The sequence below is a fragment of the Piliocolobus tephrosceles genome, chromosome 14 (genome assembly GCF_002776525.5).
Source record: "Piliocolobus tephrosceles isolate RC106 chromosome 14, ASM277652v3, whole genome shotgun sequence".
Lineage (NCBI taxonomy): Eukaryota > Metazoa > Chordata > Mammalia > Primates > Cercopithecidae > Piliocolobus > Piliocolobus tephrosceles.
Genome location: NC_045447.1, coordinates 60,594,184 through 60,615,520, shown reverse-complemented (window position 1 = coordinate 60,615,520; position 21,337 = coordinate 60,594,184). Strand labels below are relative to the sequence as shown.

The following is a 21,337-nucleotide window of genomic DNA, read 5'->3' as shown; positions in this document are numbered from 1 at the left end:
CTACCCCTGCGTCCTTCAATTACACTTTACTATACTTAGTCTATCACCTGTTTCTCCACCAATCTATGTTAAATTTTTATTCATTTGAAGGTAAGATAGATATTAATACATTTCTCCCCCAAAGACTGATATGCGTATCATTAACTAGAGTTCAGTATTTATTGACAGTTTTCTTCTTTTGAGATAAATTGATATACAGCAAAATGTACAAATCTTAAACATACCATTTGAAGAATAAATGCATGCATTTATACAAATTAAACCCTTAGAAAACATTACCATTACCTCAGAAAATTCTCTAAATGTTCCTTGCAAGGCCCTTCCCTCCTTGAGTCCACCCAAAGAGAGAAGGAGAGAGATAAGATGTAAATAAAATAATGAACAGAGAAGAAATGACTAGAAACAAGATGGAGATTTATAAATGATAAAAGACATTATAAGTAATTATAGGTTAATACATCTTAAAATGTTGCTACTGCAGCTCTTATTTTTTTTTAAACTCAGGAAATTAATAAAATATTTTGCTTTCGTTCTTCCTTCATAGTTTTCTTTAGAGGTTCTCAAAAATTGGAATATCATTTATTGGACCATTTCCAACCTTGTATTTGAAAAGTTTAGGATAGGAAGGGAAGAGAAAATGAGAGCAGGAATGTGAGAGAGAGAGGTCTGTGTGTGTATTGGAAATAGGCAGTGTTTTCCTTCTGGATTATATATAATTAATAACTGCTTTATCAATAAAATGATTCTAAATATGATAGAATTTTAGAAGACTTGAGGATTTTTAAAGGCTCTTTTTTCACCCCTTTTCCATATGTAGCTTTTTCCTGAAACCAAGTACCTCTGGTGACAGTTTACAAAGTGGAAGCATTCCATTGGCAAATGAATCCTTGGAGCACAAACCTGTATCCAGTTTAGCAGAACCTGACTTGATCAACTTTATGGATTTCCCAAAACATAACCAGACCATAACTGAAGAAACAGGCTCTGCAGTTGAACCAAGGTATCAAAGGGTACAGAGACCTCTTTATATAGTAATAAATGGGGTACCCTTGTAACAATTCTGTCTCTAAAGACAACCTGACTCATATAGGCATAAGTTCTGGCATTTCAGAGTACATCTTAACTTATTATTACCACCACATAGTGTTTAAACAGCTAATGAATGACTCTGATGATAAACCATTTTTGAACTAAGTTTAATATTTTACAGGTGTCTTTAACAAAATGAACTTCTCAGCAGTAAGATATTTCCCCTTTAAGGTAGTCATTGCCACTGTCCAGAGGCGAAATATTCTCTTTCTGTGAAATGTACACTTGACCTTTAAATACTAATTGAATCAGACATTTGTTGAGACTCTATTGTATGCTAAATATTATGCTAAGCTCTAAAAATAAAGTAAATATGACTGGGTCTCTCTCCTTAGGTGGATCGTGGCCTAGTAGAGATTAAATACTTGTCAGTGTCTTTACTTATTTGCATACAGCGTACTTCTAGGAATTTTGTTAAAGATGAAATAATATTTGAGTAAAGCAAGTGAATGGGTACTTTGTCATTTTAAAATAATACCTGTGTATCTACATACAATATGTCATCTTCCCACCCTCACCAGAACCATCTACTCCATCCTGTTTTTCTGACCAGTTTTACAAAAATGCTTGAAGGAAATGCAATTCTTACAAGGTGATGCTGATTCTTCTTAGATATATTTAGTAGACTGAAGGTCCATTGTAGAAAATAGCTCTACAGATTTAGACTGTTTTTCAACATGAACATAACATTTCTTCTATATTTTTTAAGTGATGAAATAAAGAGAGCCAGTGGAGATGTCCAAACTATGAAAATTTCATCTGTGCCTAATAGTTTATCAAAGCGAAATGTGTCTTTGACTCGAAGTCACAGTGTTGGAGGCCCCTTGCAGAATATTGACTTTACCCAGCGACCATTTCATGGCATTTCAACAGTTAGTCTTCCAAACAGTCTGCAGGAAGTTGTGGTATGTAACAACAACAACATTGTAATTATACTGCATACACATCTAAGTATATAGTAGAACATTATAAATTCTTCTGTAGTGGACTTATTTTAATTACATGAAAAGTGATAGATTAGAATTTTTCCATAAGCAAATAACTTTTTATTGTAGAGAATTTCAAATATGTGCAAAAAGAAACAGTATAATGAGTCCATCTTCTAGCTTCAATTATTTTCAGTTTATGGCCATTTTTCTTTTATGTGTATTCTCATTCAGTTCTCTCTTTTTTTGAGATTATTTTGAAGCAAATTTCAAACATCACATATTCTGTTAGTAAATATTTCAGTATGTGTCCCTGAATGATGAGGACTTTAGAAAAATATAATCACACTGCTTTTATCATACAAAAAAAAAAAAAACAAATAATATTATCAAGTTATTTAGTCTGTTCAAATTTCTGATTGTCTCAGAAATGTCAAAAACGTATGTGTGTGTGTGTATGTGTGGGTTGGTAGCTTGAGGAATCAGGATCAAATAAAGTCAGTGTATTGTACTTGGGTTTGTATGGTTTTTAGTCTTTTTGAATCTGTAGACTCTTTTTTCCTTTTGCAATTTAGTTGTTGATAAGAAAACTGGTTAGAGTACAGTTTCCCATAGTCCAGATTTTGCTGATTGCAACGATAAAAGTCGAAATTTGTGTCCAGAACCTTGTTCAGATTTGGGGTTTTTGTGTTATTGTTCATTTGCTTGTTTATTTTTGTAAGACAATTTCATCAGTGGTGGTATGTTTCTCCCAGTAGGAGACATAAACATTTGTAGCTATTAATGCCTTAATGCCTTAAAGTAATTCATTAGGAGCTATAAAATGATAATGGTCTCATTCTGTCATTGCTTCCTTTTAATAAGGAATACATAAACAGAAACTTCCCTGTGTCTTCTGCTAGATTTTCTAAAGATAAAATTTATAGTGGAAAGGCAGGTTAAATGCTTGGTTTTTTGCTTTTATTTACCAATTTTCAAAATGGCGAGTTGAGTCCCTGTCATTCTCCAAGGTCATCAGTTAATTTGGGGGAATAGGGTATCATTAATGAGCTCATTGATTTCAACATTGATGTTTAATTAAGCAATAAATTTTTAGAGATGGGGATCTCGCTTTGTTGCCCAGGCTATTCTTAAACTCCTGAGCTCAAGTGATCCTCTTGCTTCAGCCTCCCTAGTAACTGGAACTATAGGTACACACTACCTTGCCTTAAACATTTATCTTTATATCTACTGCTGTTTTTACCGTTGTTCATGCTTATATTATTCTCTTTGGTCAGTTAGAAGCCTCTACAAGTTAGCTCATTAGTCCTTTTGACATAACTCTAGTAGCTTTTTTGTAATTTTTAAAAAGCTTTCTTATATAACAAGATGTTTTATGCTTATGTTATATACTTTCTTACCCAGACCAGAATCAACCGTTTCTCTAAGAAACTGTGGGTCCCTTTAGAGGGAAATGGTTTTGGATACCACAGTCTAGGCACCGGGGAACCCACTGTTAATGAGAGAGTCTTAAACATTTTATCCTGATTATAATACGCATAACTCACAAAGTCTAGGTTGGGTCTTTTTTCATTTCTTATTTTATTTGAATTACAAAAATGCTCTTTCTTTAATTTCTTCAGTTTTTGTTGCAATCAGTTGTAAAAGTGAGTTAAGTCAACAAAGAATATTAATGCAAAAGATTGCTCCAGTTTAGAGTTGTAGGAGGAAGATAATGTCATACAGTTTTTACACACATATATTACTATAAAGCATCTGAAATGCAAATATTTCTTATAAAATTTGAAAAAAATCTAATACATTCAGACCATTGCTCTCAATGTGATAGAGAACATGTTCTAAAGAGTCTGTTGATTAATTTTCTTTTGTAATGATTTAACTTAATAGTATTTAAGATTAAGCATTTTTTTTCTTTTTTAGGTTTTCATTTATTAGCATATTCTCCTGCATGTAGCAATGGTCCTAAAATAACTGATTTTAAAAGGATAGATAGAGAGGCATTATCTCATTGAGAAGTGCTCTTCAGCATACAGATTTAAACAGATAATATTAATTTCTTTTTGTATTTTTTTTAAGGATCCTTTAGGAAAAAGACCCAATCCTCCCCCTGTTTCTGTGCCCTACTTGAGTCCTCTAGTACTCCGTAAAGAACTTGAATCTTTGCTAGAAAATGAAGGTGATCAGGTGATTCATACATCTTCTTTCATCAATCAACATCCAATCATTTTCTGGAACCTCGTTTGGTATTTCAGACGTTTGGACCTTCCTAGTAACTTGCCAGGACTTATCCTCACATCTGAACATTGTAATGAAGGTGTACAGGTAGGGTGCCAACTTTTATACTTACATTAGTATTGGGTAGGTGCCAACTTTTATACTTACATTAGTATTGGGTAGGATGAGGCTTAACCTCAAGCTCCTGAAAGTATACAACAACAGTTGCTTAACAAGACAAGTTTATTGCTCTCTCAGTTAAAAGTTTGGATAAGCAATCCTGGAATGGTAAAGTGTTAGGAACCTAAGATCCTTCTATATTTTTGTTTAGCTATGCATAACCTCCATTTCCAAGTTCTGCTTCTGGTCCAGGATGGCTGATTACCTCCAAGCTGTCACATCCACCTTCTGTCCAGCAGTTAGGAGAAAAATGGATGGAGGGAACAGTATGTCTTTTTTCTTAAGGGATAGCTCCTGGCGTTCTAGATAATATTCCAACATATAGTTTCTTGGCCTGAACTCAGTTATTAGGTCGTATCCGTCTGCAAGGGTAGCTGGAAAATGTTGCCCAGGCTGGAGTGCAATGGCGTGATCTTGACTCACTGCAGCCTCCTTCTTCTGGGTTCAAGTGATTCTCTTGCCTCAGCCTCCCGTGTAGCTGGGATTACAGGCACCCACCACCACATCCAGTTAATTTTTATATTTTTGGTAGAGACGGGATTTTACCATGTTGGCCAGGCTGGTTTGAACCCCTGACCTAAGGCAATCCACCTGCCTCAGCCTCCCAAACTGCTGGGATTACAGGCGTGAGCGACCGTGCCTGGCTGGTAGCTATTATTATTAACTGTTCTATTCCTAGCTGCAATTCTCACAACAACCTTATTTGAAAGGACTCATATTTCCCATATTTTTCAGATGTTATAATTAAAAGTTGGAGAAATTTAGTAATTTCTGTAAGGTGGCATACCCAATAAGTGATGGAGACCCAAGGTCACATTCTGGCTGTCTGACTTAAAAGCCCCAACTCTACTTACACTGGGATCCTGATTCCATTAGAGACAGTGAGCTCCTAGAGTGCTTTATTTTATACTATTAATATTGATAGACACTGAGACCCCAAACATATACATGGGGCAAAATAAAATATTTCCTTAAAGTACTATAAACTCTAGTTTGATTAGGTAGGTAAAATAAAATTATTTGGTAAGGTAGCAGAAACTCTTGTACTTTGACCTTAAAATTTGCTGTAATGATGGTTAATCTTTCTACAACCATTGTGTCAGTTAGCAAATTGTCATCCTATTCCTTAAAAGTCACAGTGAGAAACCTTTACGTCAGAAAATAATAATAACATTTGTCATCAGACATTAATAAAAATTAAAATTTTGGCTCTGAAATTTAGGTCCAGAATTTTAAAAGGACTCATCTGTTATATAATCAAGCTTCTTTAGATCCACTGGTAATTGTTATTCTTGGGATACTAATACTTTCTTTTGATTTCTTTTAGCTTCCTCTGTCATCTCTGTCCCAGGATAGCAAACTTGTGTATATTCAGCTATTATGGGATAATATCAACCTTCATCAGGAACCAAGAGAACCTCTGTATGTCTCATGGAGGAATTTTAGTAAGTAAAATAGAATTAAAGACATAACAGCTGGGTCCCGTGGCTCACGCCTATAATGCCAGCACTTTGGGAGGCCTAGGCCAGTGGATCGCTTGCGGTCAAGAGTTGGAGACCAGCCTGGCCAACATGGTGAAATCCTATCTCTATTAAAAATACAAAACTTAGCCAGGTGTGGTGGCAGGTGGCTATAGTCCCAGCTACTCAGGAGGCTGAGGCTTGAAAATTGCTTGAACCCGGGCAGCAAAGGCTGCAGTGAGCTGAGATCATGCCACTGCATTCCAGCCTGGGTGTCAGAGCAAGACTGTATCTCAACCAAAACCAAAACAAAACAAAACAAAGAAAGACATAAAAGACTCAAAATGGAAACACCTCAAATACGCATCCATAGGTGACTGGATGAGCAAATTGTGGCACAATCTATACATACTGTGGGATCCTGTTCTGTAATAAAGAATGGACTGCTGGGGGAAAGAAAAAAGAAAAGAAAAGAAAAGAAACAATTAAATTCCCCTAGAGTTAAATAGAGAAAAGCAAATTATTTTGCTTTATTTTTAAATTTTTAATTAATTCAAAGTGATTTGCTGTTTTAAAAAAAAAAGTACACACACATACACACACAAAAAAATGAAAAAGTGATTTGCTATTGTGCTGACCTGTTTTTAACTGTGACAGGTCTCAACTGAGTTTAGTAATTTTTTTGGTGATTTTGCTATCAAGTAAAAATTTGATTGGGTGTTTTGAGAGTACATTGTATATAGCAGAAGAGTAATTTAGATGTATTGGTATAGGATCATAAGTTCAGTTGTATTGATGGTTACTGACTGGTCTTAAGGGTTGTGGCTTCATTTTTACTCTTTTAGAATATATTTTTTACAAGGTGTTTAAAGGGTTGTTATTCATGTATTCAAAAGCCTTATGAGTCAATAAGAAAAATACAATTCAGTAGATAAATGAGCAAATGATATTAATAGGTAATTCATGTTAAAAACATTAAGTGACTTTCAAACTGTATTAGTTTGCCAGGGCTGCCATAATAAAATACCACAGACTGGGTGGCTTTAACAACAGAAATTTATTCTCTCAGTTCTGGAGGCTGAAAGTCTAAAATCTAGAAAGGGATCAGTAGGTTTGGTTTCTTCTGAGGCCTCTCTTTGGCTTGTAGATGGCAACCTTCTTGCTGTACCCTCACATAACCTTTTCTCTGTGTGTTTGCATGCACATGCACACATTCCTGGTGTCTCCTTTTCTTATAAAGACATCAGCCGTATTAGGTTAGGGCCCCACTTGGCCAGGCGTGGTGGTGTATGCCTGTAATCCCAGCACTTTGGGAGGCTGAGGGCAGGTGGATCACGAGGTCAGGAGTTCAAGACCAGCCTGGTCAAGATGGTCTTGGCTCTCTCTACTAAAAATACAAAATTTAGCTGGGCATGTTGGTGGGCGCCTATAATCTCAGCCACTCAGGAGGCTGAGGCAGAGAATTGCTTGAACCCAGGAGGTGGAGGTTGCAGTGAGCTGAGATGGCTCCACTGCACTCCAACCTGGGTGACAAAGCGAGACTCCATCTCAAAAAAAACAAATTGAAAAAACATTAGGGCCCCACTCTTATGTCCTCATGTAACCTTAATTATTTCTTTAAAGGCCTATCTCCAAATAGAGTCACATTGGCAATTAGGGCCTCAACATACGAATTTGGGGGTGACACAATTCAGTCTGTAATATAAACATATTTTAAAAGCTCAGTCATATTAGTATAAAGTGAAGTATAACTTTATATTTTAAAAAAGGAAAATGTAGGCCTGGCGCAGTGGCTCATGCCTGTAATCCCAGCACTTTGAGAGTTAGAGGCAGGCGGATCACTTGAGGTCAGGAGTTCAAGAACCAGCCTAGCCAATATGGTGAAACCCTGTCTCTACTAAAAATACAAAAAAAAGTTAGCCAGGCTTGGTGGTCACACCTGTAATCCCAGCTACTCGGGAGGCCGAGGCAGGAGAATTGCTTCAACCCAGAAAGCAGAGGTTTCAGTGAGCCGAGATTGCGCCATTGCACTCCAGCCTGGACATCACAGCAAAACTCCATCTCAAAAAAAAAAAAAAAAAAAAGGAAAATGTGGCCAGGCTCACACCTATGACCCCAACACTTTGGGAGTCCAAGGCAGGAGAATCCCTTGAGCCCAGGAGTTCTAGGCAGCAGTTAGCTATGATTGCACCAGTGTATTCCAGCCTGGGTGACAAAGTGAGACCTCCTTGACCTCCTGTCTCTTAAAAAAAAAAAAAAGGAAAACATAAACTTATAACTGTCAGATTGGCAAAAAAAAACTTTAAAGATGAAGATTGTTTAAAAAAAATTTAAAGATTGTTGAAGATGTTTGGGGAACACTTTTCATATACTTTTAGATGTGTAAAATGATACATTTCTGGAGAACAATATGGCGAACATACAGATTTCATATGTGGATACCCTTTAAACTCAGGAATTGTAGTTAGAGAACTGTGTTCTATAGAAATACAGTACACAGCTGTTTACACAAGGATACTTACTGTAGGATTTTTTTTTCTTTTGAGACAGGGTCATGCTCTGTTGCCTTGCTGGTGTGTACTGGTGCACTGCAGTCTCAATCTCTGGGGCTTAAGTCATCCTCCTGCCTCAGCCTACCGAGTAGCTGGGATCATAGGCATGCATACTTGACTAATCAAACAATCCTCTGGCCTCAGCCTCCCAAAGTGCTGGGATTACAGTTGTGAGCCACTGTTCCCAGCAAGGATTTTTTATAAAAATGAAAAAAATGTAGGCTGGGCACGGTGGCTTATGCCTGTAATCCAAGCACTTGAGGAGGCCGAGGCAGGTGGATCACCTGAGGTCAGGAGTTCGAGACCAGCCTGACCAGCATGGAGAAACCCTGTCTCTACTAAAAATACAAAAAATTAGCCAGGTGTGGTGGTACATGGCTGTAATCCCAGCTACTCGGGAGGCTGAGGCAAGAGAATTGCTTGAACCCAGAAGGTGGAGATTGTGGTGAGCTAAGATCACACCATTGTACTCCAACCTGGGCAACAAGAACAAAACTCCATCTCAAAAAGAAAAAATGTAAATATTCAACAGAATTCTGGTAAATCCATTCTATGAAATATTGGCAGCCAAGAAAAAGAAAGTCATTTGTATATAAGGACCTAAAAGGATGGATGCTATTATATACTGAGTGAAAAAATACAAGTTGCAAAAGAGTATATAATTTTTTCCCTTTCTTGTAGAAAAATAAAACCAAAAATGTGTACTTCTGTTTTTAATATATGCAAAGAAATATGTCACAAACTGTTAATAGTGGCTGCTTGGAGAAGAAATGGTAAAGTTCCATCTTCATTTTACATACTTTTATACTTTTTTTCCAACAACGTTTCAGTACTTTGCAGTTTTCTTAAAACTAGAGTAAAAAAATGCTTTTCCTCAGTATGTGTCAGTCACAAAATTATGATTACATATAGCATAAGCTATTTTTGCCTTTAATTTTTGGTTTCAGTCATGATGTTTGGATGCTTTTTAGGCAGGAACAGAATAACCTTGCAATTTATGCTAGAAAAGAATAGAGTTAGAATTACTGTTTCTTTAATTGTTTTCTTATAGCTTTTGGAATAGATGTTTCAAAATGTTCCATGATTTGTGGTGGGAATAAAACAGAACTCTCGAGAATAGCCATATTTCTTTATTAGTTGGCTGCTTTAAGTGAAGAGTTGGTGTATATAAACAAAAGTTGGTGTATAGGTTAAAAGACCTTATACGAATTAAGTGAGAGATGACTTCTGGAATAGCAATATGAGGAGCTCCACAGACCAGTGAAACAACCATAATTGGTGAAAATTATTTTTTCTTTCTTTTTTTTTTTTTTGAGATGGAGTTTTGCCCTTGTCACCCAGACTGGAGTGCAGTGGTGTGATCTCAGCTCACTACAGCCTCCACCTCCTGGGTTCAAGTGATTCTCCTGCCTCAATCTCCCGAGTAGTAGGGATTGCAGGCACTTACCACTGCATCCAGCTAATTTTTTGTATTTTTAGTAGAGACGGGGTTTCACTGTGTTGACCAGGCTGGTCTTGAACTCTTTACCTCAAGTGATCCACCCTCCCTGGCCTCCCAAAGTACTAGGATTACAGGTGTGAGCCACCACACCTGGCTCTAAAGATGTGACTTCTTGAAAAAATAATTTTCCGCAGGGCGCGGTGGCTCACGTCTGTAATCCCAGCACTTTGGGAGGTTGAGGCAAGAGGATTACTTGAGTCCAGGAGTTTGAGGCTGCAGTGAGCCACAGTTGCACCCCTATAGTTAACACAAACAAACAAACAAACAAACCTTTGGAAATTGTCCTCAGACTATAGAGCAAATGAATATTTTTTTTAAAAAATCTACTAAATCTTATCAAAAGGAGCAAGTTTCTGTGGTACTTCAGCCACAACTTGCTGTACCCCCTACAGAACCCAGTCAAGGGCCTATAGCATCTCCCTGGGAAAGGCAGGCTGCCAGCATTTTTCATTCTTTCAGTTCTGTATTGCAGAGGTGAAATTCCCAGTGAATGTGGTCAAGAGGTCGCGGCCCAGTCCTTCCACCTTGCCTCCATTCATAAGGCAAAGACTCTGCCCCAGTTGTGGGAGGCTGAGAATACTGGGTCCCCAATTTTTCTCACTGCAGCCTACTCATATAGAACAGAGATTTCATGCCAGGAGAGGCAAGCTAAAAAGAACAGAAGCTACTGTCTTCATCTAGCACCCTGCTCATAAAGCAGGAATGTCACTCTAAAAGAAGGGCCTCTTTTCCCAGCCCCACTTCCAGAGCTGTGGCTTAGAAATTTTGCCCAGGGGCTGGGCACGGTTGGCTCCACCCCTGTATTCCCAGCATTCTAGGAGGCCGAGGCGTGTTGGATCACCTGAGGTCAGGAATTTGAGACCAGCCTGGCCAACATGATAAAACTCCTCCTCTATTTAAAGTACAAAAAAAATTAGCCAGGTGTGGTGGCAGGCACTTGTAATCCCAGCTAGTTGGGAGGCTGAGACAGGAAAATCAGGAAGGCTCAGGAGGCGGAGGTTGCAGGGAGCTGAGATTGTGCCACTGTGCTCCAGCCTGGGCGACAGAGTGAGACTGTCTCAAAAAAAAAAGAAAAGAAAAGAAAAAAAAAAATTTTTGCCCAGAGGGAGAGGCAGGTCATAAGAATAGAGAGCTCTGAAATTTTCCCTAAAGGAAATTACTTTATTTGGAACAGAGTGTGGAGACGTTTAAGCCTGAGAGCACTCTCAAAAACAGTGGAGATTTTGGTGAGAAGGCCAGTATTACCCTGATACAAAGACCAATGACATCATAAGAAAAATCAGTATCACTTAGGAATATAGACATAAAAATCTTGAATAAAATACTAGCAGATCAAATACAGCAATATAAAAAATGATTTTACACCATGACCAAGTGGGATTTATCTCAAGCATGCAATTTTGGTTTAACATTTGAAAATCAATTATGTAATACACTATATCTATCAATAGAGTAAAGGACAAAATTCACATGATCATCTCAGTAGGTACAGCCAAATCATTTGACAAAATCCATCACCCTTTGTTTAAAACTCTTCAAGCTGGGAATAGAGAAGATCTTCCTCCGCCTGGTAATGGGCATCTATGAAAATCTACTGTTGATAACATACTCTTAACATACTTTCTCACTAAGTACAAGAGTAAGACAAGGATGCCCACTTGTGCCATTTTTATTTAACATTCTACCAGAGGTTCTAGCTAGAGTAATTAGTCAAGAAAAGAAAAGCCATCCAAACTGGAAAGGAAAAAAGTAAATGTATCTATATTTGCAGATTATATGATAAATGATATATATTTTTTCTATATAGATAATATATAGAAAATTCTAAGGAATAGACACACATCCAACATATTATTATACACACACACCATATTAGAACTGCATAAGTTCCACAAGGTTCCAGGCTATAAGATCAATATAGAGAAATCAACCACTTCTATATCTTTTTTTTTTTTTTTTGCGAGACGGAGTCTCGCTCTGCCGCCCAGGCTGGAGTACAGTGGCCGGATCTCAGCTCACTGCAAGCTCCACCTTCCAGGTTTACGCCATTCTCCTGCCTCAGCCTCCCAAGTAGCTGGGACTACAGGCGCCCGCCACATCGCCCGGCTAGTTTTTTGTATTTTTTAGTAGAGACGGGGTTTCACCGTGTTAGCCAGGATGGTCTCGATCTCCTGACCTTGTGATCCGCCCGTCTCGGCCTCCCAAAGTGCTGGGATTACAGGCTTGAGCCACTGCGCCCGGCCACTTCTATATCTTTGAATAAATAATTCAAAATGAAACTAAGAAAACAATTTTATTTATTTATAAAAGCATTAGAACAGAATACTTATGGATAAATTGAACCAAAGGAATGCAAAACTTAGACTCCAAAAACTTAAATAATTGTTGAAAGAAATTAAAGAATAAGTAAATGGAAAGAAATCCCATGTTTATGGACTGGAAAAGTTAATATTAAGATGGAATTAGTCCTAAATTGATCTACAGATTGAACGCAATCTCTATCAAAATTTCATATAGCTTCTTTACATAAATTGACAAGTGAATCTTGAAATTCATATGGATGTTCAAGGGACTCAGAATCACCAAAACACTCTTTAAAAAGAACAGTTATAGGACTCACAGTTCTCAATTTGAAAACTGACTGCAAAGCTACAGTAATCAAGAAAGTAAAATTCTGGTGTAAAAATAGACATATAGGTTGATGGAATAGAGCTGAAGTTCCAGAAATAAACCCTCATATATATGTATGGTCAGTTGCCTTTCAGTGTGAAGACCATTTAATAGTTAAAGAATAGTCTTTTCGGCAGGGCGTGGTGGCTCACGCCTGTAATCCCACCACTTTGGGAGGCCGAGGCGGGCAGATCACGAGGTCAGGAGATCGAGACCATCCTACCTAACATGGTGAAACCCTTTCTTTACTAAAAAAAATACAAAAAAATTAGGCAGGCATGGTGGCGGGCGCCTGTAGTCCCAGCTAATCGGGAGGCTGAGGCAGGAGAATGGCATGAACCAGGAGGCGGAGCTTGCAGTGAGCCGAGATTGCGCCACTGCACTCCAGCCTGGGCGACAGAACGAGACTCCATCTCAAAAAAAAGAAAAAAGAGAATAGTCTTTTCAACGCATGTGCTGGGACCACAGGCTAGCAATAATAAAAAGAATGAAATTGAATAGTTTCTCAAATCATACATAGGAATGAACTAAAAATGGATCATAGACCTAAATGTAAGAGCCAAAACTATAAAGCTCTTAGAAAAAAAACATAGGAGTAAATCTTCATGACTCTGTGTGTGTTAGGCAAGGCTTTCAAAAAAAGCAACAAAAGCACAGTCAACAAAAGAATAAGTAGATAAGTTGGACTTAGTGCAAAGAAAAAACTTCTGAAATTTAAATCATCAAAAAAGTGAAAGGTCAGTCGACAGAATGGGAGGAAATACTTGCAAATCATATCTTAAAAAGGATTTGTTCCCAGACTATGTAAAGTACTCTTACAACTTAGTAATAAAAAGGCAACCCATTTTTAAGATGAGCAAAGGCTGTAAATCAGTAGTTCTTCAGATAAAATGTTCAAATGGCCAAAAGCACTTGAAAAATGCTCATTCAATAGCTATCAAGGATATGCAAATCAAAACCACAAGGAAATACCACTTCATACTTACTAGGATGGCTATAATCAAAAACATAATAACGAGTTAGTGAAGATGTGGAGAAAGTGGAACCCTCAGACACTGTCGATTAGAATATAAAATTGTGTAGCTCCTTCGGAAAACAGTTTCACTGCTCCTCAAAATGGCAAACCATGTGAGTTACCATATGACACAGCAGTTACACTCATATATATACCAAAGAGAAATGTCCACATGAAAACTTGCACAGGAATGTTCATAATAGCATTTGTATAATAGCCAAAAATACGGAAACAAATGTCCATCAATCTATGAATTGAGGGCTGAGCACAGTGGTGCACGCCTGTAATCCCAGCACTTTAGGAGGCTGAGGCCGGCAGATCACTTGAGGTCAGGAGTTCGAGACCAGCTTGGCCAACATGGAAAAACCCTGTGTCTACTAAAAGAAATAAAAAAATTAGCTGGGCATGGTGGCACATGCCTGTAGTCCCAGCCACTTGGGAGGATGAGGCAGGAGAATCACTTGAACCCAGAGAGGCAGAGGTTGCAGTGAGCTGAGATTGTGCTGCTGCACTCTAGCCTGGGCAACAGAGTGAGACTCCATCTTAAAAACGAGAAAAAAAAAATTATGAATTGATAAAGTATGGTATATCCATACAATGGAATTTCATTTGGCAGCATAAAGCAGTGAAGTACTGATACATGTACAACACAGATGAATCTTGAAACCATTCTAGAAGAGAAACCAGTTGTGAAGGAGCATAGATTGTATTATTCAATTTATATGAAATATCCAGAATAGGCAAATGTATACAGACAGAAAGTAGATTAGTAGTTGCCTAGGGGGAGTTGGGGTGGGGTTTCTTTCTGGGATATGAACGTGTTCTAAAATTGATAGTGATGATGGTTGTACAACTTCATGAATATACTAAAAACCATTGAATTATGTACTTAAATGGGTATAATGTTTGGTTTGAGACTTATCTCAGTAATTGTGAAATTACAGCATAGCCTGAAGATTAATACTATTCAAAGTCTGTCATGTAGCAGGTGGAAGACCTAGGATGAAAATTCATAGCAGCCAGTATTTCCTGTTGTTATCAAAACAGAGGACTTTGCTTTTTTTTTTTTTTTTTTTTTTTTGGTTTAATACAAATGAACTATTACCGGTTGCTGTTATTTAGGGCCTGTGTTATTTGAAAAATACAACATAATGAAATGTATAATGAAAAATACAATCCGCCCGCCTCAGCCTCCCAAAGTGCTGGGATTACAGGCATGAGCCACTGCGCCCGGCCTAATTACGTTCTTTCTAATTAGCACTAGACTCTGCTATATTTAAAGAAAATAACAGAGGCCAAAACAGGTAAAGATTATTCTCTCATGTGAAGTTATTAGGCTAGGCAAATCAGGCTAGCACTTTTGGAGGCCAAGGTGGGAGGATCACTTGGGACCAGGAGTTTGAGACTAGGCTGGGCAACATAGTGGGAGCCCATCTCTCTACAAAAAATAAAAATAAAAAATTAGCTAGCTGTGGTGGCATGCCCCTGTGGTCTTAGCTACTCAAGGCTGAAGCGGGAGGATTGCTTGAGGCCAGGATGTCAAGGCTGCAGTGAGCTGTGATTTTACCACTTCACTTCAGCCTGGGTGACAGAGAGTAAAACTGTCTAAAAAGTTTTGAATTACATCATGTTGTACACCATAAGTAAATAGAATTTTTACTTATTGATTAAAAATAAGGCCAGACATGGTGGCTCATGCTTGTAATTCCAGTGATTTGGGAGGCTGAGGCAGGAGGACTGCTTGAGGCTGAGTTCAAGACTAGCCTGGGCAACATAGCAAGACCCTATCTCTATAAAAATAAAATAAATTAGCCAACTGTGGTGGTACATGCCTGTAGTCCTAGCTATTTGGGAGGCTGAGCAGGGAGGACTGCTTGAGCCCAGGAGTTGAAGATTACAACGACCAGCCACTATATTCCAGCCTTGGTGACAGAATGAGATCCTGTCTCCAAAAAATAAGTAAATACATTTTAAAAAAAGAAAAGTTATGTACTAGACAGTCTAGTACTGCGAGACAACTCCTCTGTCATCAGGGACCCAGGTTCCTTCTGTTGTACCTGCTTTACTATCAGTAAAGATTGCTTCATGGTCACAGGATGGCTGCTGGAGTACAAGCTATCACATCCCAGCCTCAGGCAGTAAGCCACCATATATTAGAAGAGAAAGGCAGAGTGACAGGTCTGCCTGTTTGAAGAGAGCAGGAAAAATATTTTTTAGTTGGGCACATTGTCACATAATGTTACTAGTATTGGGGAGGTGATCTTGGTTAAGCAAGGAGAAAATGCCACACCTCCGGAAAAAAGCTTTTTAAATAATTGGGACAGGGCACAGTGGCTCATGCCTGTAACCCCAGCACTTTGGGAGGCAGATTGCGTGGGCCCAGGAGTTTGAGACCAACCCGGGCAACCTGGTGAGATCCTATCTCTACAAAAAATACAAAAATTAGCTGGTGGCATACACCTGTAGTCCCAGCTATTTGAGAGATTGAGGTGGAAGGATCACTTGAGCCTGGGAGATGAAGGTTACAGTGAGCCATGGTCACACCACTGCACACCAGCCTGGGTAACAGAGTGAGACGTTGTCTCAGAAAAAAAAAAAAGATAATAATAGTATTAATTGAAAAAAAAACTGTGTTCTTATTGTTAGATTCTGAAAAGAAATCATCTCTCCTGTCAGAGGAACAACAAGCAACAAGCACTTTAGTAGAAACCATCAGGCAGAGTATTCAGCATAATAATGTTCTTAAACCCATCAACCTACTTTCACAGCAAATGAAGCCAGGCATGAAAAGACAAAGGTAATAATATAGTATTTTTTGCTTGCCACCACTCAATCATTTCATGTTTTTAAAAAATTATCTTACTTTAAAAAATATCTCTATTTGTCAAAGAAATACATACTCATTGCAAAACATGTGATTGGTCTAAAAAGTGCTACACAGATATATGCATTCCTCTTGAACACAAACACACAATAAAAGTGTCTGGGGGCTTGGCACGGTGGCTCACACCTGTAATCCCAGCACTTTGGGTGGCCAAAGCAGGAGGATTGCTTGAGCTCAGGAGTTTGAGACTGGACTGAGCAACATAGCAAGACCCCATCTCTGTAAAAAATAATTTGGCGGGGGTGGTATGTGCCTGTGACCTCAGCTACTTGAAAGGGTAAGACAGGAGGATTTCTGGAGCCCAGGAGGTCAAGGTTATAGTCAGCTGTGATCACACCACTGTACTGCCACCTGGGTGACAGAGCAAAACCCTGTCTCAAAAAAAAAAAAAAAAAGAGTGGAAATAGATTACATTTTAAGAAGATAATTCATTGATCTAAAATGTACTTTCTTTTGGAAACATTACTGCTGTTTGCTGGAAACCTGTAATTATATTTATTAACATTGATAAACTCATGTACCACTTATTCAAGGCCTATGATACTCACACATCTTTTCTTTTGTTGGACATAAGAGAATATGGGAATAGGAGTAGAAACAATTTAGGAAAGGGATGGATGTAGTGAACTACAAAGGATATGGAGTTATTGTGCTCCTGTCACTATTGTCTGCTAATATGCTCAGATTAGTACTCATCCCCTCCTCAGCATAAGTGAATTCTGCAGTAGAAGCTTCAGAAAAGTGTGTGTAATTGCGTATATCAAACATTACTAATGTTTCCACGGTCCCCTTCAAGTTTTTTAGGTCATGGCATCTTTGAAGATAATCTCAGAAGTGACAGGGCAAGAATTGATAATGAAAATGGATGGATCCATTTTTACTCTCAATAGTTGAGGTAGAGATGACCTTCACAGTCTGTAATAAGAGTAGCTTGCTGCAAGCATCTGTAGTTTAAGGACAGGAACGTAATATTAGAAATGTCATATCATGGCTTCTGAAGCTTCTAAAGAAAGCGATGTGAAGTGTCACTAGAATCAGCATTACCTCCTACTTTTTTTTTCTTTGTACATCAGTGCATTTCTTAAGTTTTCCTCTCATCTTTAACAACTGAGTCATAAAGCTCACTTTTAGTGTTTCATTTGTGACATTTTAATGCTCACAAGCCAAATAAAGGTGAACTGTCCTTTGCTATTGGGTTAAATAGTAAAGAGACCACACCACCTTTTACATTGTGTCAAGAGTTTTAAACCCCCTAACTTACTTAGAAATTAATCTGTTACTTTGTCAAGTGACAAAAGATGAGAGAAGATTCTTTCATAAATTTTAATTATAAATTAGAGTTAAAACAGTTAATGTATTGTTGAAATAAAGTTAAGCCATTTTTAATTGTTACTAGTGTGAAACTTTATGCCCATTAACTATGTTTTAACTTTACTTTGGAATAGAAACTTGCAGGAAGTTACAAAAATAGTACAGAATTCAGTGTAGCCTTCACGCAGCTTCCTCCGAATGTGACACCTCATATAACTAACTGTAACGTAATATTAAAACTAGGACATTGACATAGGTGTATTACTGTTAACTAGATGACAAAACTTAATGTCTTCACCATTAAAAAAAAAATGCATCTGTATTTTTATGCTATTTGCCCATTAACTTTTAAAACATATTTGTTTTATAGGAGTTTATACAGAGAAATCCTCTTCTTATCATTAGTGTCTCTAGGAAGAGAGAATATTGATATTGGTAAGTTGGTTAATAAAAGATTATGAAAGGAAATTTTATATTTTATTTTCAAAAGTAATTTTAAAAAATGTAGCTGTTATGTATAAAAGATTTAAAAGATTTCTACTTCTAAATATGTAATTCAGAAACATATAATTTGACTCAATACCAATTTGAAATGAACGGCTGTTGTCTTTCTTAACAAATTACAACTTCATTTTTGAAAATTTCTTTCAGAGGCGTTTGACAATGAATATGGAATTGCATACAATAGTCTGTCTTCAGAGATTCTTGAAAAGTTGCAGAAAATTGATGCTCCACCAAGTGCCAGTGTCGAGTGGTGCAGGAAGTGTTTTGGAGCGCCTCTCATTTAAATAGAGATTCACTAGAATTTTGACACACAAGGCTTGGAGATTAGATTTAATCTGGAAACATTCAAGGGTTCTTTTTCCAAATCGTAAGAACTGGTGAATATGGAATTGAAGTAACTCTTGAGGACAGTATTTAATGAATTATGATTCATACTGCATCATCTCGAAATATGAAATGTCCCAGGGCTTATTAACATTGAAGATTTTCAACTCCTGAACTGCTTTTCTGCCTCTGTGGAAAACTACTTTGGGATTCCTCAGTATTTGTAGTAGTTTGATAGAAATAATGAGGAACCATATTCATTCTAGGCATTGTTTATATTTGAAGTTACTGAGTTTGAGGAATGGCAAATTAAATTTGCCTAACCTCCAAAATGGAATATCTCAATTACAAAAACAACATGGCCAGGCACGGTGGCTCATGCCTGTAATCCCAGCACTTTGGGAGGGTGAGCAAGGTGGGTGGATCACTTGAGGCCAGGAGTTCGAGACCAGCCTGGCCAAAACGGTGAGACCCTGTCTCTACTAAAAATACAAAAATTAAGCGCGCCACTGTAGTCCCAGCTACTGAGGCTGAGGCAGGAGAATCACTTGAACCCAGGAGGCAGAGGCTACAGTGAATGGAGATTACGCCACTGCAACTCCAGCTTGGGTGACAGAGTGAGACTGTCTCAAAAAAAAAAAAAGCAACATATTTGTGTAAGTGTGTATATGTGTAGGGCTGTGTAGGTATGTGTATATACAGCCATATTCTAAGTGTATATTTATTAAAATAGATTGCATGTTGCAATACAATTTTCTGAAAGGGGTCTCACTGATTATTAAATGAATGACTACTACTGAACTTGTCTGTAGTCATTAATCTTAAAATTACCTGAAAATCTGATGACAACTGCCTTCCCTGACTTTAATGCATTAGGTTGGCGCAAAATTGTAGTTTTTGCCACTATTAATGGCAACTATTATTTTTGCACCAATATAATACACCTTTCATATTATGTATTATCTTGCTTAATGGATTTTATCCTGATTATTCAGTGACTTCCATCCTCTTCCCATATCTTAATTTGCAATAGTTTTAAAATGGGAACAAATGAATCAATCATCAGTTAAAATGAAATTAAATCAGCTGCCTAATAATTTATGAAATTCATTGGAACATGCTTAGAATGCTAAAGTGTATGTCATTAAACGTAAAATCTTTGTTCAGGCACATACCTTGTTGGTATCAATCACTTTTTAAAACCTGTGGGATAAACTTGCACTGCACACAGAAGTTTTATTCTTGTATAATATTTAGATTTGTATGCTTGTGAGTAAAAATGTGCATTTGTAAATACTGTTTTTTTTAGATTGAATCAATTAAGTCTTAAAACTGTAAATTTATTAAGCTTGTTGTCAGTAGGTTTAAGAAAATCATGATCTCACATGCCTCACTTTGACATTTATCATGCCTTTTAATTACAAATATCCCTTAGGAACAGTAAGTTTGCCTTAACTCTCTGCATGGTTTAAAAAGCCAGTGGTTTTGTGAGTGTTTACAGTAAATTATGCAGATGGCTAAATGAGTTGACACAGTAAAATTACTTCCGTATGGTACAGTAACAGCCTAACTCCCTTCTACCTGATGTAACCATTTACAAATTGTAGTTATTGTACCAATCTTTCAACATTTCAGGGTTAATCTGACCTATGTAGAATTCTAGTGTGAATTTATTGAGAAAATGCTAAATTAAACAACTTGTCAGAAATTATGTACAATTTTAATTACCTTCAGTGGATCTTTTGCACTGTCTCAGAGTATATATTTTTGCAACTCAAGACTTGGTACTAGTTTTAATACTTAATACTTACTGACCCAACAGAAGTTTGGAATTACCTTGCATATAAAAATTGAGGTTGAATAAAATGAAAAATTCTTAAGTTTGTTGTGTTTTGTTACATTAAGCCTCTTGAAATCTGTAATCTTTAGAATTCCAATACTTTTTTTCCCATTTCCTCACTTCTTTGTAACTTGAACTAAATTTTCACTTACTGAAGCACTTCCCATTAAAAAAATTCTGTAAAGATCTCTTTACATGTTTAAGAATATATGGCTATATCAAATTACAAACTTTCTAATAACTTTAGCAATCATACCTTGAAAACTTTAGCCTGCTGCTGCCACTTAAGATATTGGGACTGATTTCTTGTTGTAAATTCTTAAAGGCTTTTTCCAATACCCACAGCAGATAGGGTACCATTAAAAATTTACAAGAAAAAAACATTACTAAAAGACTTAGAAGTACCCAGAATGACTTGTAGCACTGTATGCAACTTTAATCCTGACAGCTTCTAAAAGCAATCTTTCAAATTAGTCCAGATTACTTAGCAGTACCTTACATTGGTTTGGGGTTTGATAGCATTTTTTTTTCTTCCAACGAATGAATTGTATAGTAATGACATAGTAATGACATGTCAGAATGACTTGCATCTGTTTCTGGAGAACTGGGTATGGTGGCTCATGCCTGTAGTAATCCCAACACTTTGGCATGCCAAGGCAGGCAGATCACTTGAGCCCAGGAGTTCAGTAGTAGTCTGGGCAACATAGCAAAACTCTACAAAAAGCACAAACACAAGCCAGGTATGACAGTGCACACCTGTAGTCCCCAAGAGGTCAAGGCTGCAGTGAGCCATACTGCTGCTCTTCAGCGTGGGCATAGGAGTGAAACCCTGTCTCAAAGAAAAAGTCTTAAGGAGAAACAGTCCTT

The 21,337-nt window shown here is 37.4% G+C and overlaps 1 protein-coding gene across 5 annotated transcripts in view; it reads left to right on the top strand.

The window, feature by feature from the left end:
- DENND4C (DENN domain containing 4C) overlaps window positions 1-20,528 on the top strand; it is a 143,309-nt gene extending 122,781 nt beyond the window's left edge. For 2 of the 5 annotated variants that reach the window (XM_023190032.3, XM_023190034.3), the window contains 7 exons: window positions 818-1,000; window positions 1,799-1,994; window positions 4,092-4,337; window positions 5,737-5,854; window positions 16,254-16,404; window positions 18,173-18,237; window positions 18,454-20,528. In XM_023190032.3, coding sequence (XP_023045800.1) covers window positions 818-1,000; window positions 1,799-1,994; window positions 4,092-4,337; window positions 5,737-5,854; window positions 16,254-16,404; window positions 18,173-18,237; window positions 18,454-18,590 — 1,096 coding nt within the window. In that variant the 3' untranslated portion in view covers window positions 18,591-20,528. The remainder of the gene's footprint in view (window positions 1-817; window positions 1,001-1,798; window positions 1,995-4,091; window positions 4,338-5,736; window positions 5,855-16,253; window positions 16,405-18,172; window positions 18,238-18,453) is intronic. The other 3 variants (XM_023190033.3, XM_023190036.3, XM_023190035.3) reach the window with 2 other exon arrangements.
- The last annotated feature ends 809 nt before the right edge of the window (window positions 20,529-21,337 follow it).